This window comes from Pelophylax lessonae (assembly GCF_965119305.1).
Source record: "Pelophylax lessonae genome assembly, chromosome: 6".
Classification (NCBI taxonomy): domain Eukaryota; kingdom Metazoa; phylum Chordata; class Amphibia; order Anura; family Ranidae; genus Pelophylax; species Pelophylax lessonae.
Window position 1 is genome coordinate 35163027 of NC_138773.1, and position 17036 is coordinate 35180062.

General features: G+C 44.3%; 1 protein-coding gene across 1 annotated transcript in view; it reads left to right on the top strand.

Annotated features, from left to right (window-relative positions):
• LOC309558145 (large neutral amino acids transporter small subunit 4-like) overlaps positions 1–15205 on the top strand; it is a 37596-nt gene extending 22391 nt beyond the window's left edge. Inside the window, exons 7-13 of the mRNA XM_082261147.1 lie at positions 1099–1259; positions 1491–1643; positions 4279–4405; positions 5745–5859; positions 11374–11447; positions 11532–11655; positions 15008–15205. Coding sequence (XP_082117273.1) covers positions 1099–1259; positions 1491–1643; positions 4279–4405; positions 5745–5859; positions 11374–11447; positions 11532–11655; positions 15008–15163 — 910 coding nt within the window. The 3' untranslated portion in view covers positions 15164–15205. The remainder of the gene's footprint in view (positions 1–1098; positions 1260–1490; positions 1644–4278; positions 4406–5744; positions 5860–11373; positions 11448–11531; positions 11656–15007) is intronic.
• Positions 15206–17036: the final 1831 nt, after the last annotated feature.

Here is a 17036-nt window from a genome sequence, read left to right on the forward strand (position 1 = left end):
ATGCAGAGGTTTACTTCTTCTAAAAAATATTAAAGGAACACTCTAACCACCATGACCACTTCAGTGATTTGAATGTCAGTCATGGTGGTAGGAGTCAGAAACACTGCACATGCTGGGATATTTATAGTTATGTGCTGGGGGCTAGTTGCACCCCTAGCACATGTGACTTACTGCTGGTGGGTACTGCTGGCTGATACTGCTGGTGAGTACTCCTGGCTGGTACTGCTAGTGGTTACTGCCGGCTGGTACTGCTGGTGGTTACTGCCGGCTGGTACTGCTGGTTGGTACCGCTGACTGGTACTTCAGGTGGGTACTGCTGGCTGGTATTTCTGGAGGATACTGCTGGCTGGTACTGCTGGTGGGTACTGCTGACTGGTACTTCTGGTGGGTTCTGCTGGCTGGTGTTTCTGGAGGATACTGCTGGCTGGTACTGCTGGTGGGTACTGCTGGCTGGTACTGCCGGCTGGTACTGCTGGTGGTTACTACCGGCTGGTACTGCTGGTTGGTACTGCTGACTGGTACTTCTCTGGTGGGTACTGCTGGCTGGTATTTCTGGGGGATACTGCTGGCTGGTACTGCTGGTGGGTACTGCTGGCTGGTATTTCTGGTGGGTACTGCTGGCGGGAAATGCTGGCTCAAAACACATGATGACATCAACAGAGCGAGTATGAGGAGCGGCACAGCGCTGGAGGAGGCATGCAGAGCCGATGCTTCCGGTATCTCTCGGTCTCCTTACAGGCGGAGTGCATTTGATATCACTCCGCCTGTGCCAGGACAGAGCCAGAACTATACAGGAAGCATCAGCTCCATTCTGACAGCTGGCACTGACAGCCGGGATATCGCGTGGCACTTGCGGGTGTCAGGGAGCAGCAGGCCGCAGGCAGGAGACTCCAGCACCTCACGGGAGACTCGGGATGTCTGTATTGTTGTTCAGTAACGCGTTTCTATGACCATTTGTACTAGGTGCTCCTAACAACACACACAGCCAGGTACATAGAGTGTTATGGAAAATCATAGACAGCAATAATGAGGTACAATACAAGGAATGTTCTTCTGAGCCTAAAACCCAGAATGATGATTATTATCTGCTCCTCGCAGGGTGCGGTTGCGCCTGAACTGCTCCGAGATGCTAAAAAAGAAGGAGGAAAAGAAGGAGGAGTGGTGCCAGAAATCTTTGAAGTCCAAATTCCACGCCTCCCTGCGGGACCGGGACCGACTCCTCAGCCGCAAGAGGACCTTGAGCTTCAAGAGGCCAGAAGGTAAGTAAGCAGCAGGTCCATCCCTGAACGCCAGTCAGGTGACTTTGCCTAGGGTGGGATGATGTCATCAGTCTGCTGCAGGAAGGAGGAAGCATTTCCTCAGTCTCCTCTCCCCTAGAGATGGTTTGGTGCCATGATACACCATATGAGGAAAATGTGGCAGCAGTTTTACAAACATAAGGAAAGTTGGTGGTTTTTGGTCAATTTTTTAAGTTTTTCTGTTCCCACCAGGATCAGCGACTCCGCCCCTCCAGGAAAGTCTCATGACTCCAACTTTCATTCTGCACCTCCTGTTTGACTCCATTCTGCTTACCTGGATTTGTTTTTATATTTCCTCGCTGAACTTACAGCTGAGAAGGGTGACGGATCTCCATCGCCAAGCAGGTGAGGATACACCCCCCTCCCCAGTAATATTCTAACAGCATCACAACTTAGGTAGCACCAGCTCCAAGCAAGAAGATGACAAAAATCCAGAAGGAGAACTCAATTCACAGTCTAAAGCTAGGAGATTCCCAGTTCAGGGAACGCAGGCTCTGGTCACATGATTCTGTGCTGTGCAACCTCCTTCTCATACTCCAGTGAGATGGTGTGTGGGAACACATAGACCTCTTTCCAATAGTCTTCAGGTCAGTCCGATGATGTCACTGGTCTTTCCTCTTCTCCTTTGAGGACCCAGTTGGTAATCCTTACTCCAGTGTGCCGATTAGTGCAGTAGTACTATGAGACCAGGCCAAAGAGGGGTGTCAATGATAGCCTGGGCTCAGAAGAAATTGGTTAAATGAGGCTGGTCTTCATTCAACCCAAAAGAATGAGGACATCTAGTGGTGGAAAAGAAGTACTGAAGGCAAGCGCAACAGATTAAAGGCGAGTATCGCAGAAGACCGAGGACGTCGACTGGTGGAAAAGAAGTACTGGGGAGGACAGCACCAGATTAAAGGTAAGTATTGCAGAAGACTCAGGACATCTAGTGGTGGAAAATAAATATTGCAGGGGACAGCGACAGATTAAAGGTGTGTATGGCAAAAGACCGAGGACATCTTGTGGTGGAGAATAAGTACTGCAGGCAACAGATTAAAGATGAGTATTGCAGAAGACTGAGGACATCTAATGGTGGAAAAGAAGTACTGCAGGCCACGGCACAAAATTAAAGGTAAGTATCAAAGAAGACTGAGAACATCTAGTGTAAAGCCCCATACACACATAGCGATTGTCGGCCGAACGATCGGCCGTCTTTTGTCCGGTGCTGTCCTGTCGGCTGAAAAGTGCTAAAGACTGCACACAAATTTTGTCGGCCAACAACAGCAGACTGCAGAAGTGATGTCATGTGATGGTTAACTTTCCGTGTGTTTTTTCTTTTCTGAGCATGCCCAGTCTTGCTAATCTGCTGTTTGTCGGCCGAATTCTGTACTGACTGGCGAACAATCGGCTGTTCTGGTGACGGCCAACAAAAATTTTCTGCACGGCAGATTCTGTTCGGCCGAAAATTTGCTGTCGGTTGTCGGAAGCATCATACTAACAAGCCAACAATCGGCCGATCGTTCGGCGGCCGAATATTTATGGCCGACAATCGCTACGTGTGTACGGGGCTTTAGAAAAGAAGTACTGCAGAGGACAGCACAAGAATAAAGGTAAGTATTACAGATGACTGAGGACATCTAATGGTGGAAAAGAAGTACTGCAGAGGACAGCACCAGAATAAAGGTAAGTATTACAGATGACTGAGGACATCTAATGGTGGAAAAGAAGTACTGCAGGGACAGCACCAGGTTAAAGGTGAGTATTGCCGCAAAAGCTGTTTTTTATTTTACTGATCTATTTTGTTTTTTATTAGGGTCCTGTCACACGAACGGTCCAATCAGATCCGCCTGTCAGTTTTTCAGGCGGACCTGATCAGATGCACCATGCATCCCTATGGGGCAGTGGATGTCAGTGGAGACATCTCCGCTGACACCCGCTGCTATCCGCTTCCAATCCTATCCATGAAATCCGGACGGAGGGAAACCCTATTTTCCATCCGTCCAGCGGATCGGATGAGAACGGACAGGCTGTCCTTTCTCATCCGATTCCCCCATAGAGGACAGCGGGGAATCTGACAGCTACGTCTCTGCACACAGAGCGGAGACAACGCTGTCATCCGCCTGCTCAGCGGGGATCGGTGGATCGATCCCCCGCTGAGCAGAGAACGGACCGCATCGTGTGAAAGGACCTTTAGAGTTTGACATTAGGACAAGTAAATATGAATTACTGCTAATGAATATATGGCACTCTCATTTTCATCTGAAAGCTTGGTCGCTGGGCTTCTTTTTTTGTGTTTAAAGGGTAAGTTCATGTGTCGATTGGTCAACGTGGTCATACTAACCAATGGGAATCTCTGCTGAGCATTTCTTCCAGGACCCGGTAGAGATTCCCATTAGTTGGCACAGTCACGTGGCAATGCTGACCAATCAAAGCTCGCCATTGCCACTGGGGCTATTTACTGAAGATTCTGTGGGTATAGTGACAGGGGGAGGGTGCAGAATATTGGCATGGGGGGGGGGGGGGGGGTTCAGGGTTAGTTCATCTGTAAATTTTTTATGAAAAGGTGAACTTACCCTGTTAACAGAGTATTTTACCTGATTTGCCTGTTTTTTTATAGAGCTCAGCAACTCAAGCTGAAATTTACATACACATCTGAATGAGTACAGTCAGTGACTCCTCCCCCCTCCCTTGGCTGCTCTGTTTAGACTGCTCTTGTGCGTAGTTTCGATCAGAGAGAGAGAGTCTGAAAGCGAGTCCTTTTTAGCTGTGCTCTTTAACTAGAAAACCCATAGTGCTCTGGGAAGGGTAAAGTCCATTTTCAAAAGGAGAGATTGGTCATGCCAAGCCAGGCCCACATCTAGTAACCATTTTCACAGTGTGGTCAGGCTGTTTAAACTCATAACATCAATGATTTAAATGGGTGAAGTTGCAAAAACAAGCTTGAATTAAAATTGTTCATGTCTGGCTGGGGTGTTCCTTTAACAGTATCTTGTCTCTGCAGATCTCTATTCCTCCTTATTTGGGGCTCTGCAAATGCTCGGCTTGTTCGCAGCCCCTCTCATCTGCGTCCTGCTTCGCAACCACCGCCTGCGAAAGAGACCCGGGAAGCACACAGAGGGTGAGGCAAGGTTGGTAGTTCGCAAAGTCCATACATTTTTCCGAGAGGAATTTTTTTTTTTTTTTTCTCTGAACAAATGTGGGCTTCAAAGTGAACCGGTCAGTTTGCCCATTCAGGAGCCATTGGTGCTTCTGTGTATAGGGAGGACATGACAACTTCCCTGAATGCAGAATTTGGAATATTGTCACCTGATGAGAAGGAGGAATCCCTGTATAAGCTCTGTTGTTTATAGTGCTCAACTGCTCAAGCTGAAATTTCCATACAACAACTGAATGAGTCAGAACAGTGTCTCTAAAACATCTATGGTAGCCATTCTCAACAAGGGTTCCCTGAAGTTCTAGGATTCCTCAATAGTTTGCTAGGGGTTTCCTGAGCTGTGACTGATTGAGCTCTCATTTAATGGTGCCTGCATAGCTTCTGGGCCAACCTCACTTGGCAGAATCAGTGGCAATGCACCAATGATCTTGTTCCTTACATTGGTGGTCAGTGGGAAGAATGTTCCTTACATTGGTGGTCAGTGGGAAGAATGCTCCTTACATTGGTGGTCAGTGGGAAGAATGTTCCTTACATTGGTGGTCAGTGGGAAGAATGCCTCTTCCCATTGGTGATCAGTGAGAAGAATGAGCCCTACATTGGTGATCAGTGGGAAGCATGTTCCTTACATTGGTGATCAGTGGGAAGAATGTTCCTTACATTGGTGATCAGTGGGAAGAATGTTCCTTACATTGGTGATCAGTGGGAAGAATGCGCCCGACATTGGTGGTCAATGGGAAGCATGTTCCTTACATTGGTGGTCAGTGGGAAGAATGTTCCTTACATTGGTGGTCAGTGGGAAGAATGTTCCTTACATTGGTAGTCAGTGAGAAGAATGCGCCTTACATTGGTGGTCAGTGAGAAGAATGTTCCTTACATTAATGATCAGTGGGAAGAATGTTCCTTACATTGATGATCAGTGGGAAGAATGTCCCTTACATTGATGATCAGTGGGAAGAATGTCCCTTACATTGGTGATCAGTGGTAAGAATGTCCCTTACATTGGTGATCAGTGGGAAGAATGTTCCTTACATTGATGATCAGTGGGAAGAATGTTCCTTACATTGATGATCAGTGGGAAGAATGTTCCTTACATTGATGATCAGTGGGAAGAATGTTCCTTACATTGGTGATCAGTAGGAAGGATGCTCCTTACATTGATGATCAGTGGGAAGAATGTTCCTTAAATTGGTGGTCAGCGGGAAGAATGCCCCGTTTTACTCGATCGCCCCTCGTAGATGGCGGGGCTGATTCTGTCCCATTGAGGGTTCCAAGTCCTCGTTTTTTTTACTTCTAATGATGTAAATGTCTTGTAGGGCTTCATACCGAATTGTGTGCAGTGTGAAGAGACTCTGCGTAGTCTACAGCCTCAGGTCTCTCGTGGTTTGTGGATTTGGTGTGGTGTGTCTGATCTCATCTCTGGAAATCCAGGTAAATACAACCACAAATTTTATCTTAAAGCGTAACTCCACTTTTGTTGATAAAAATAACATTCCCCTCTGGGTGATCGCTGTACTTTTCAGGAATTATAACAAACTTTGTTGCAGATTCCTACCTTTTGTTATTCTGAAGAAATCCCTGTTTGTTCCTCTGTGCTGAGTAGGTCTAATGGGAGTGGTTTCATAATTATCTATCAGCTGTGGCAGCTGCATTGCTCTAATGAGGAAATCTGCTGGGCCTGCATCCCTTTAGACGTGTTCCTATTGGGAGTATCTCACCAAAAATGACATTTTTGTTGCAGGGGATGCCAGAAATCTGACTTGTATCTTAGGCTGGCTTAGGCCAAACATTATACAATTTTATTACAATTTTCTTCAGATTTACCTTCAACTATGTAGCATAAAGTCCTGCCTAATTGGATACAATTGAAAGTGGTGTTTAGTTTTGACCTCATATTATATGGTTTTTGGTAAATCTAACAGAAAATTGTACACGTATGGCAAGCCTTAAGCAGACTTCTGGGAAAATTGGTGAGCCAATCACACAAGCAGGAAATGATGTTTCTGGGGGGTGTGGTCAGAATACATTCTGTGTATAGAAAACCTCCAGGCGGCCATATTGCATCGCATTTTCAGAACATTTAACTGGCTGCAGATTGAAAAGGAAAGGTCATTTTTAATAACATTCAAATACAATATGATTTGTGTTGCAATTGTATACGCTATATTGTTTTTTCTTTATTTGCTATTCCCCCCCCCAAAAAAAGTAGTTACCTTTTAAAAAAAAAAAAAGGAAAACAGAATCTATTTGTAACCTGACCTCAATCTTTCCCCCTTCAGTCTTGCACCATTGTAGCGGCTCCTCTCCTGGACTGAAATAGCTTCCTCTGAATACAGTGCACACTGTGAGCTTCTCACAATGTGCATTAGAAGCTGCAGCAAGTCAAACACAGCCCCCCTCATTTCCTGGCTGGACAGAACAAGGGGTGGGCAGGAGGGACCGGTTGCCCTGGGCGAAATGGTTTATTGCAGCGATAGGGGGCGCCTTGACCCTAACCCTAAGGTAAGGGGGGGCGCAGTTTGGCATCCTTGCCCTGGACACTAGATGACCTTGTCCCGACACTGACGTCCAGCATCATCTATATCGTTCGCACTCTCTCATACTGGTTGCTGGAAGTTCAACATGGCACCTCATGGCAAAGAACTCTCTGAGGATCTGAAAAAAAAAGAATTTATGATCTATATAAAGATGGCCTAGGCTATAAGATTGCCAATACCCTCAAACCGAGCTGCAGCACAGTGGCCAAGACCATACAGCGGTTTAACAGGACAGGTTCCACTCAGAACAGGCCTCGCCATGGTCGATCAAAGAAGTTGAGGGCACGTGCTCAGCGTCATATCCAGAGGTTGTCTTTGGGAAATAGATGTATGAGTGCTGCCAGCATTGCTGCAGAGGTTGAAGGGGTGGGGGGTCAGCCTGTCAGTGCTCAGACCATACGCCGCACACTGCATGGCTGTTGTCCCAGAAGGAAACCTCATCCAAAGATGATGCACAAGAAAGTACACAAACAGTATGCTGAAGAAAAGCAGACTAAGGACATGGATTACTGGAACCATATCCTGTGGTCTGATGAGACCAAGATAAACTTATTTGGTTCAGATGGTGTCAAGCTTGTGTGGCGGCAACCAGGTGAGGAGTACAAAGACAAGTGTGTCTTGCCTACAGTCAAGCATGGTGGTGGGAGTGTCATGGTCTGGGGCTGCATGAGTACTGCCGGCACTGGGGAGCTACAGTTCATTGAGGGAACCATGAATGCCAACATGTGCTGTGACATACTGAAGCAGAGCATGATCCCCTCCCTTCAGAGACTGGGCTGCAGGGCAGTGTTCCAATATAATAACGACCCCAAACACAACTCCAAGATGACCACTGCCTTGCTAAAGAAGCTGAGGGTAAAGGTGATGGACTGGCCAAGCATGTCTCCAGACCTAAACCCTATTGAGCATCTGTGGGGCATCCTCAAACAGAAGGTGGAGGAGCGCAAGGTCTCTAACATCCTCCAGCTCCGTGATGTCATCATGGAGGAGTGGAAGAGGACTCCAGTGGCAACCTGTGAAGCTCTGGTGAACTCCATGCCCAAGAGGGTTAAGGCACTGCTGGAAAATAATGGTGGCCACACAAAATATTGACACTTTGGGCCCAATTTGGACATTTTCATTTAGGGGTGTACTCACTTTTGTTGCCAGTGGTTTAGACATTAATGGCTGTGTGTTGAGTTATTTTGAGGGGACAGCAAATTTACACTGTTATACAAGCTGTACACTCACTACTTTACATTGTAGCAAAGTGTCATTTCTTCAGTGTTGTCACATGAAAAAATATAATAAAATAATTACAAAAATGTGAGGGGTGTACTCACTTTTGTGAGATACTGTATATATACACACACCCATTATATATATATATATATATATATATATATATATATATATATATATATATATATATTTATATTTATATTAAAATCTAATAAATCTATATAATGATATATAAATCACTTGAAAATCCAAAAAGAGAATTTAAACTATTATAAAATATCTCTATATTCCATATAATAATAATTAGAATACATTAGAATAATAACTACATTTTTAAATCACTTGGAAACCCCCCCCCCCCCCCCAAAAAAAAAAGTTCAGCCTATATTACCCTAATCATGAACCTTTACTAGCGTGCTAAAATCTGTATTTTATTCTGGTCGAAACTAAATTGCCGGGGAGGAAAACCACAAATCTAGCGATAGCCTCATGCCAAAACCAAACTTTGGGGAAGTGTTTCAATTGCTCAGCATGTGAAAAATTTGTAGAAAACCGATATTGAATGAAAATTCACGAAAGTATCACACGCTTTTCCTACAGCAAGGCCAGTCTGTGCTTACAACATAATAATACTGCTTAAGGCCCCTTTCACACTTGTGCGACTTCAAAGTCGCATGATTTTACCGCGACTTTTGCCGCGATTTTGATGCGAGTTTGACTGGGCTTATAATGTCTTTTTCTCAAAACGCACCAAAATCATACCAAAAGTAGTGCAGGGACTTCTTTGAAGTCGGTGCGACTTCAAGTCACACAGATATGAATGGGGCTCATTGGAAATAATGGAGAACGACTTGTCATGCGATTTTGCAGTCCCAAATCGCATGACAAGTCGCACAACTGTGAAAGGGGCCTAAGAGTCCATTCACATTGGTGCGATGCGGGAACCCACTGCGGATTCCCGCATCGCACCCGACTCGCAGGAAGTTCACAACTGCCATATGTAAACTGCTGGGAGTGCCAATACAAAATGAACGACACCCCCCAAATTAGTTCGCCTATCGCAGTGCAAACTGTCAATTCGGACAGGAATCGGAACACCCATGCGATCTGATTCTGGTTCGGACCAAAAAGGGTCCTGCATGACTTTGGTCTGAATGTGATGCAAATTCAGCCATACAATCTGTATACAATCTGTATACAATCTGTATGGCTGAATTCGCATCGCAAAGACATTGCATGTGATTTGCACAGCAGTGCACTCTGAATCACATGCGATGCCTTCCATCGCACCAGTGTGAACCGGCTCTAAAGCGTTGGGACCTCAGGGGGGGTCACTTACCTGCGCCTCATTCACACCAGGTGCGATGAGCTGTGCTGATCTGCACAGATCAATGCAAGGACGCTGAGAAAACAATTGTTCTCTATGTGTTTTGCCTACACTGTTAAGGATCGCACATGGAATCTTCCTGCCTTTATGTAACAAAACACACAAAAATGCATTTCAATGTCTCACAACTGTTGTGCATATAGTTCAATCAGGAATGTTTCTTTAAACCAACTGCCGACCGCCCACCGCAGATATACTGCAGCAGGGCGGCTTCGCTGCGCAAAATCACGTATATCTACGCAGTATCGTGCACGCACGCCGCCAGAGCCACGCTCCTGCTGTGATTAGACACGGCAGGAGCGGCGGCGATCACCACCGGCCTCCCGCAATCGTCAAAGAAACTGACAGAAGACCCGCCTGCTTATGTAAACAAAGCAGGCGAGTCTTCTGTCAGACAGGCAGGGAGAGATCAGGAGTCCCAGCTAAGCTACAACCCCGATCTCTGTGTGCCAGTCACAGGACCATCCCCCCACACAGTCAGTAAGCACCAACAGGCATACATTAACCCCTTTGATCACCCCCAGTGTTAACCCCTCCCCTGCCAGTGTCATTTATACAGCAACAGTGCATATTATTTAGCACTGATTACTGTAGTAATGTCACTGGTCCCCGAAAAGTGTCAAAAATGGCAGTTAGGGGTCCGATCTGTCCGCCGCAATGTCGCAGCCCCGCTAAAAAATCGCTGATCGCCGCTATTACTAATAAAAACAAAAACATTTTTTTAAAAAGTCCAAAAATCTATCTCGTAGTTTGTAAACGCTATAACTTTGTGCAAACCAATTCAAATACGCTTTTTGGGATTTTTTTTTTTTTTTTTTTACCAAAAATATGTAGCAGAATACAAATTGGCCTAAACTGATACAAAAAAAATTGATTTTTTTTTTTTAGAAAATATATTGGGGATGTTTTATAGCAGAAAGTAAAAAAAATATTGTTTTTTTTTTTTCAAAATGGTTGCTTTTTTTTTTTTTTTGTTTATAGTGCAAAATCTAAAACCGCAGGTGATCAAATACCACCAAAAGAAAGCTCTGTTTGTGGGAAAAAAAAGGACATCAATTTTATTTGGGTACGGCGTCGTGCAACCGCACATTTTTTCGTTAAAGTAACGCAGTGACGAATTGCCTGGTCATTAAGGGGGTAAAACCTTCCAGGGCTGAAGCGGTTAACTTTAAAGTAGTTGTAACCCTCAGACGTGAAATTATAAAGCACATCCCTCTATAGCAGAGGTCTCAAACTGGCCGCCCTCCAGCTCTTGCGGAAACTACAAGTCCCATCATGCCTCTGCCTATGGTAGTCATGCTTGTAACTGTCAGCCTTACAATGCCTCATGGGAATTGTAGTTCTGCAACAGCTGGAGGGCTATCAGTTTGAGACCCCCTGCTCTACAGTGTGTGCTTGGATCAATCTAGAGCACTAAGTGTAATTTCTTTCTGCTGCTTCCTTCCTCTGCGATCAACATGAGTCACTTATGACAAGTTTTCCTGACACCAAGAGAAAAATGGTGACAGAGGAGGGACCTCCAGCTATATGACCACCTCAGCTCTGTTCCTGTGTGAAAGGGGGTGTGTCCCTTGCCTCCAATCAGCTCTCAGAGCTCTCCTCACTGAGCTCTGCAGACTGTAACTTTTTTTTCTGACAGATCTGTCAACAGACCATTCATTTTTAAATGTCCACAATCTTCCTATAAGGTTAAAGATGAATGTAAGTAATTGTAGGCATGTTATTAAAAATTGGTGACAGAATCTCTAAGATTGTATCGCATCTTACTGACTTCCACATGATTTTATTCTCATCTCTCAGATCCTGGCGTTCATCCTTCACATCGTTATAAGGACGTCCATGTTTATGGTTAGCACAAGCCTGTATCATGTCATGTGAGTATAGTAATAACAACAGGAATTATGGGTTTGCTGGGATCTATGTGATTTTAAGGATCTTTCATCTATTTTGTTATTTAGGTTCCACAAGGATCACTTTGGATCTCTGCTGGGAATCCATATGGTCATCACATCCCTCTTTACACTTCTACAACATCCGATCTTCCTGCTACTCACCGGCCCACTGGAGGGCGACGTTTTCTGGGTAAGAGGTGGCCTCAGCTATCTTCTTCAGCCAGAATAGTGACAAACCAATTGTTTAGAAACCATTTTTTTTTTTTTTAACAAAAAATTTGAGAAAGACAAGCCATCACATTTTGGGGGGTTCTGAAAGTCTCCCTTCATCAAGGTTCAGAGATTGCAAGTGAAAATGGGATAGTCGTAAGCTCCCCTTTTTTTTTCAGCTGGTGCTTTAGGCTGATAAAAAAAAAAAAAAAGCAAAAAAAAAAGCAGGTTCCAGCAAAATAAATAAAATTATGTATATTCATCGAATTGTTGACCAAAAATACAAAAGAAAACACTGCGGTTTTAAACTACCTCCTCTGCAAGACCCGTGAGTGCCTCTATACTAGGTTTTGGATAGTGTGTGAATAATATATATATAAAATATATATATTACACACACATATATTATATTGTCAAAAGTATTGGGACGCCTGCCTTTACACACACACACACACACGAACTTTAATGGCATCCCAGTCTTAGTCCATAGGGTTCAATATTGAGTTGGCCCACCCTTTGCAAATATAACAGCTTCAACTCTCCCCACTGGCTGCTAATGTAAGGGGCATTCTTCCCACTGACCACCAATGTAAGAAGCATTCTTCCCACTGACCACCAATGTAAGAAGCATTCTTCCCACTGACCACCAATGTAAGGGGCATTCTTCCCACTGACCACCAATGTAAGAAGTATTCTTCCCACTGACCGCCAATGTATGGAAAATCTTCAGCATTGACCACCATAGTAAGGTTTATTTTTCTCACTGACCACCAACATAAGGGGGAGTCTTCCCACTGACCACCAATGTAAGGGGCATTCTTCCCACTGACCACCAATGTAAGGGGCATTCTTTCCACTGACCACCAATGTAAGGGACATTCTTCCCACTGACCACCAATGTAAGGGGCATCCCACTGACCACCAATGTAAGGAGCATTCTTCCCCCTGACCACCAATATAAGGGGCATTCTCCCCACTGACCACCAATATAAGGAACATTCTTCTAACAGACTCCCAATGTAAGGGGCATTCTTCCCACTGACCACCTATGTAGAGGGCATTCTTCCACTGACCACCAATGTAAGGGGCATTCCCACCACTGACCAGGAATTTAAAGAGCATTCTTCCCATTGATCACCACTATATGGAAAATCTTCCCCATTGACCACCAATGTAAGGGGTATGTTTCTCACTGACCACCAACATAAGGGGGGCATTCTTCCCACTGACCCCCTGAAACCTGAAAATTATTTTAAGGGTTCCTCTGGTGTAAAGAGGTTGAGAAAGGCTATGAAGGAGGTAGAGGTACAGCCCCTGAAACATTTTGACTTTGCAAACAATCCATCATTGAAATAAACTTGTATGTGGACATGAATATCCTGGTTTAGCACTTCCAGTCTCAATTTACTTCTCTTGTGATCCAATAAGAACTTACAAATTGACAGTTTAGGATGTCATAATGCAAGCAAACCCTGGCAGAGATTCAGAGTTATCTGGATTTGCATCACCATATCCTTTCAGTAGCGTTCTTTCACAATTTTAAAGGAAAGATGTGGTAACTAGACCGGTTTAAAATAATTTTGTGATTGGCAATCTTTAGAAAGGCAGTGTTACCAGTCTTAAAAGATTGTATAGACTGTGATGAGTAATCAAGGAAGACCCAATAATCGTGCACTTTTTGTTGTTTACAATATTTCTATGGTAGATTATCTCTTCATACACAGTATATTACCAAAAGTATTGGGACGCCTGCCTTTACAGGCACATTTACTTTAATGGCATCCCAGTCTTAGTCCGTAGGGTTCAATATTGAGTTGCCCACCCTTTGCAGCTATAACAGCTTCAACTCTTCTGGGAAGGCTGTCCACAAGATTTAGCAGTGTGTCTATGGGAATGTTTGACCATTCTTCCAGAAGCGCATTTGTGAGGTCAGGTACTGATGTTGGAAGAGAAGGCCTGGCTCGCAGTCTCCACTCTAATTCACCCAAAGGTGTTCTATCGGGTTGAGGTCAGGACTCTGTGCAGGCCAGTCAAGTTCCTCCACCCCAAACTCACTCATCCATGTCTTTATGGACCTTGCTTTGTGCACTGGTCCAAATAATTTGGAGGAGGGGGGATTATGGTGTGGTTTTTCAGGGGTTGGTTTGGCCCCTTAGTTCCAGTGAAGAGAACTCTTAAGGCGTCAGCATACCAAGACATTTTGGACAATTTCATGCTCCCAACTTTGTGGGAACAGTTTGGGGTTGACCCCTTCCTGTTCCAACATGACTGCGCACCAGTGCACAAAGCAAGGTCCATAAAGACATGGATGAGCGAGTTTGGGGGGAGGAACTTGACTAGCCTGCACAGTCCTGACCTCAACCCCATAGAACACCTTTGGGATGAATGAGAGCAGAAAATGCACGCCAGGCCTTCGCGTCCAACATCAGTGCCTGACCTCACAAATGCGCTTCTGGAAGAATGGTCAAACGTTCCCATAGACACACTCCTAAACCTTGTGGACAGCCTTCCCAGAAGAGTTGAAGCTGTTATTATTATACAGGATTTATATAGTGCCAACAGTTTGCGCAGCGCTTTACAATTTGAGGGAAGACAATACAGTTACAATACAGTTCAGAACAGGTGGAAATAGAGGGCCCTGCTCGTTAGAGCTTACAATCTAGAAGGGAGGGTAAAGTTATGGCTGCAAATGGTGGGCCAACTCAATATTGAACCCTACAGAATAAGACTGGGATGCCATCAAAGTTCATGTGCTTGTAAATGCAGGCGTCCAAATACTTTTGGTGCTATAGTATGTGTGTGATAGATATATATATATATATATATATATTTTTTTTTTTTTTTTTATTTACTAAAACTGGAGAGTGCAAAATCTGGTGCAGCTCTGCATAGAAACCAATCAGCTTCCAGGTTTTATTGTCAAAGCCTAACTGAACTAGCTGAAGGTAGAAGCTGATTGGCTACCAAGCACAGATTTGGATTGCTTCAGTTTTAGTAAATCAACCGCATAGTTTCTCAATGGCCAACAGCGTATTTCTGCGTTCTCTTACTTCCCAAAAAAATAGTCTAGTCTTTATGTTTGTTTTGCGGTAACGATCCTTGATATTGTACGATGCAATAGAGTTATGCAGGGATCCCTTAGAATGGTAACGTCTAACAGGGATTAAATGAGGCCAAATACAGTATTCCGGACCCGGGTGCCATTTTAATATTCGTCTGGAGAAAACGGCAGCAGTTTCAAAGCACATCTCAAACAGTTAAGTGTGAAAAAGAATTAAAGAATAAAAAAAATTTGAAAATTTTTTCTATTTAATTTTTGTTTTTTTTTGCAGATTCATGCGATGTTCCTGGCGCTCTCCCTTGGCTCATTCGCTGTCCCGATCTACCTGGCCATCAGGCAAAGGCAGAAGCAGCACCATGTCCTCTCTCGTCCTGTTTATTATCACCCAGCCAAGGTCCTCACCCACCCCGCTAAAACTACAGCCTGACAACATCAACGAGGGTATTTACAGTTCTTAGGAGTGAATCAGATCAGTTTAAATGTAAATTATTATAAATTAATATATCCGTTTAAAAAAAAAAACCTGGTGTACGGTTTCTTAATTCTACACGTTGCAGAGATTATATATATATATATATATATATATATATATATATATATATATATATATATATATATATATATATATATATATATATATACACACACACATACACATACACACACACATACACATACACATACACACACACTATAGTATTGGGACGCCTGCCTTTACACACATGAACTGTAATGGCATCCCAGTCTTAGTCCGTAGGGTTCAATATTGAGTTGGTCCACCCTTTGCAGCTATAACAGCTTCAACTCTTCTGGGAAGGCTGTCCACAAGGTTTAGGAGTGTCTATGGCAATGTTTGATAATTCCTCCAGAAGCGCATTTCAGATGTTGGAGAGAAGGCCTGGCGCCAATTCATCCCAAATGTGTTCTATCGGGTTGAGCCAAGTCAAGTTCCTCCACCCCAAACTCACTCATCCATATCTTTATGAACCCTGCTTTGTACACTGGTCCAAATAATTTGGTGGATGGGGGGGGGGGGGTGGATTATGGTGTGGGGTTGTCTTTCCCGAATTGGTCTTGGCCCCTTAGTTCCAGTGAAGGTAAATTAAAGCGGAGTTCCACCCAAAAGTGGAACTTCCACTTTATATACTGCTGACCCCGACATGCCACATTTGGCAGGTCATTTTTTTTTTGGGGGGGGGGGGGGGGGGGGGGGTACCCTCTCCCACTTCTGCTTGGGCCGCCTAGGCAACTCGAGTGGAAGTTCTCCTCTCTCTCCCTGCAATCTTTTGGGACAGGTCACAGGTCCCAGAAGATTGCCCGCCATTCACAACGTGCAGCACGACTCGCGCACGCGCAGTGCGCACCCGGCTGTGAAGCCACAAGCTGTCACAGCCGGGTGCCCACACTAGTGATGCCCGCTCCGCAGAGACCAGAGGGAGAGGATCGAGGCTTCGGGCGTCTACATTGCTGGATTGTGAGACAGGTAAGGGTGTGTTTATTAAAAGTTAGCAGCTACACTTTTTGTAGCTTCTGACGTTTAATAAACGTAAAAAATAATGAGTGGAAACCCGGTTTAAGGCAATAACAAATAACCACTAGTGGGACTACTTACAACTGTGCATAAAACAATAAATGAAAAAACAAAAAAAAATAAAACAGTCATGTAAAAATCAAATAAAAAAAGTTTTTTTTTAGCTCAAACATTATCGTAATAACTCAAAATGTGCACGTTGCAGTTTCTCTTTAACCTCTGGGCACCGATGGCATGCAAATATGAGGCCTCTCGTTGGGTGGGCCTTGCTGCCGAGCAGCCACATATTTGCGTACCACACTGCAAACAGCTATGCCAAGAGCATGTGTCCAGCACCGTTACCGGCGACTAACGGAAAGCCCACCATCACTGCTTGGTGGTCACTTGATCAGAAAGCAGTGATGGTGGGCTGTTAGCCGCCGGTAATAGTGTTGGTAGCGCACAGGCCACATGCTCTTGGCACAGCTGTGTTTGCAGTGTGGTACGCAAATATGTGGCTGCCTGGCAGCAAGGCGCACCCGCCAAGAGGCCGCATATTAGCATGCCATTGGTGCCAAGAGGTTAAAGAGAAACTGCAACGTGCACATTTTGAGTTATTACGATAATCTTTGAGTAAAAAAAAAAAAACGGATACAAAAATTAAATTTAAAAAAAAAAGTTTTTTTTTTAGCTCAAATAACACTTTTTTTTTTTTTATTTAATTAATTTTTGCATCAGTTTTTTTTTTTTTCTCATTTATTGTTTTATGCACAGTTGTAAGTAGGGTGGG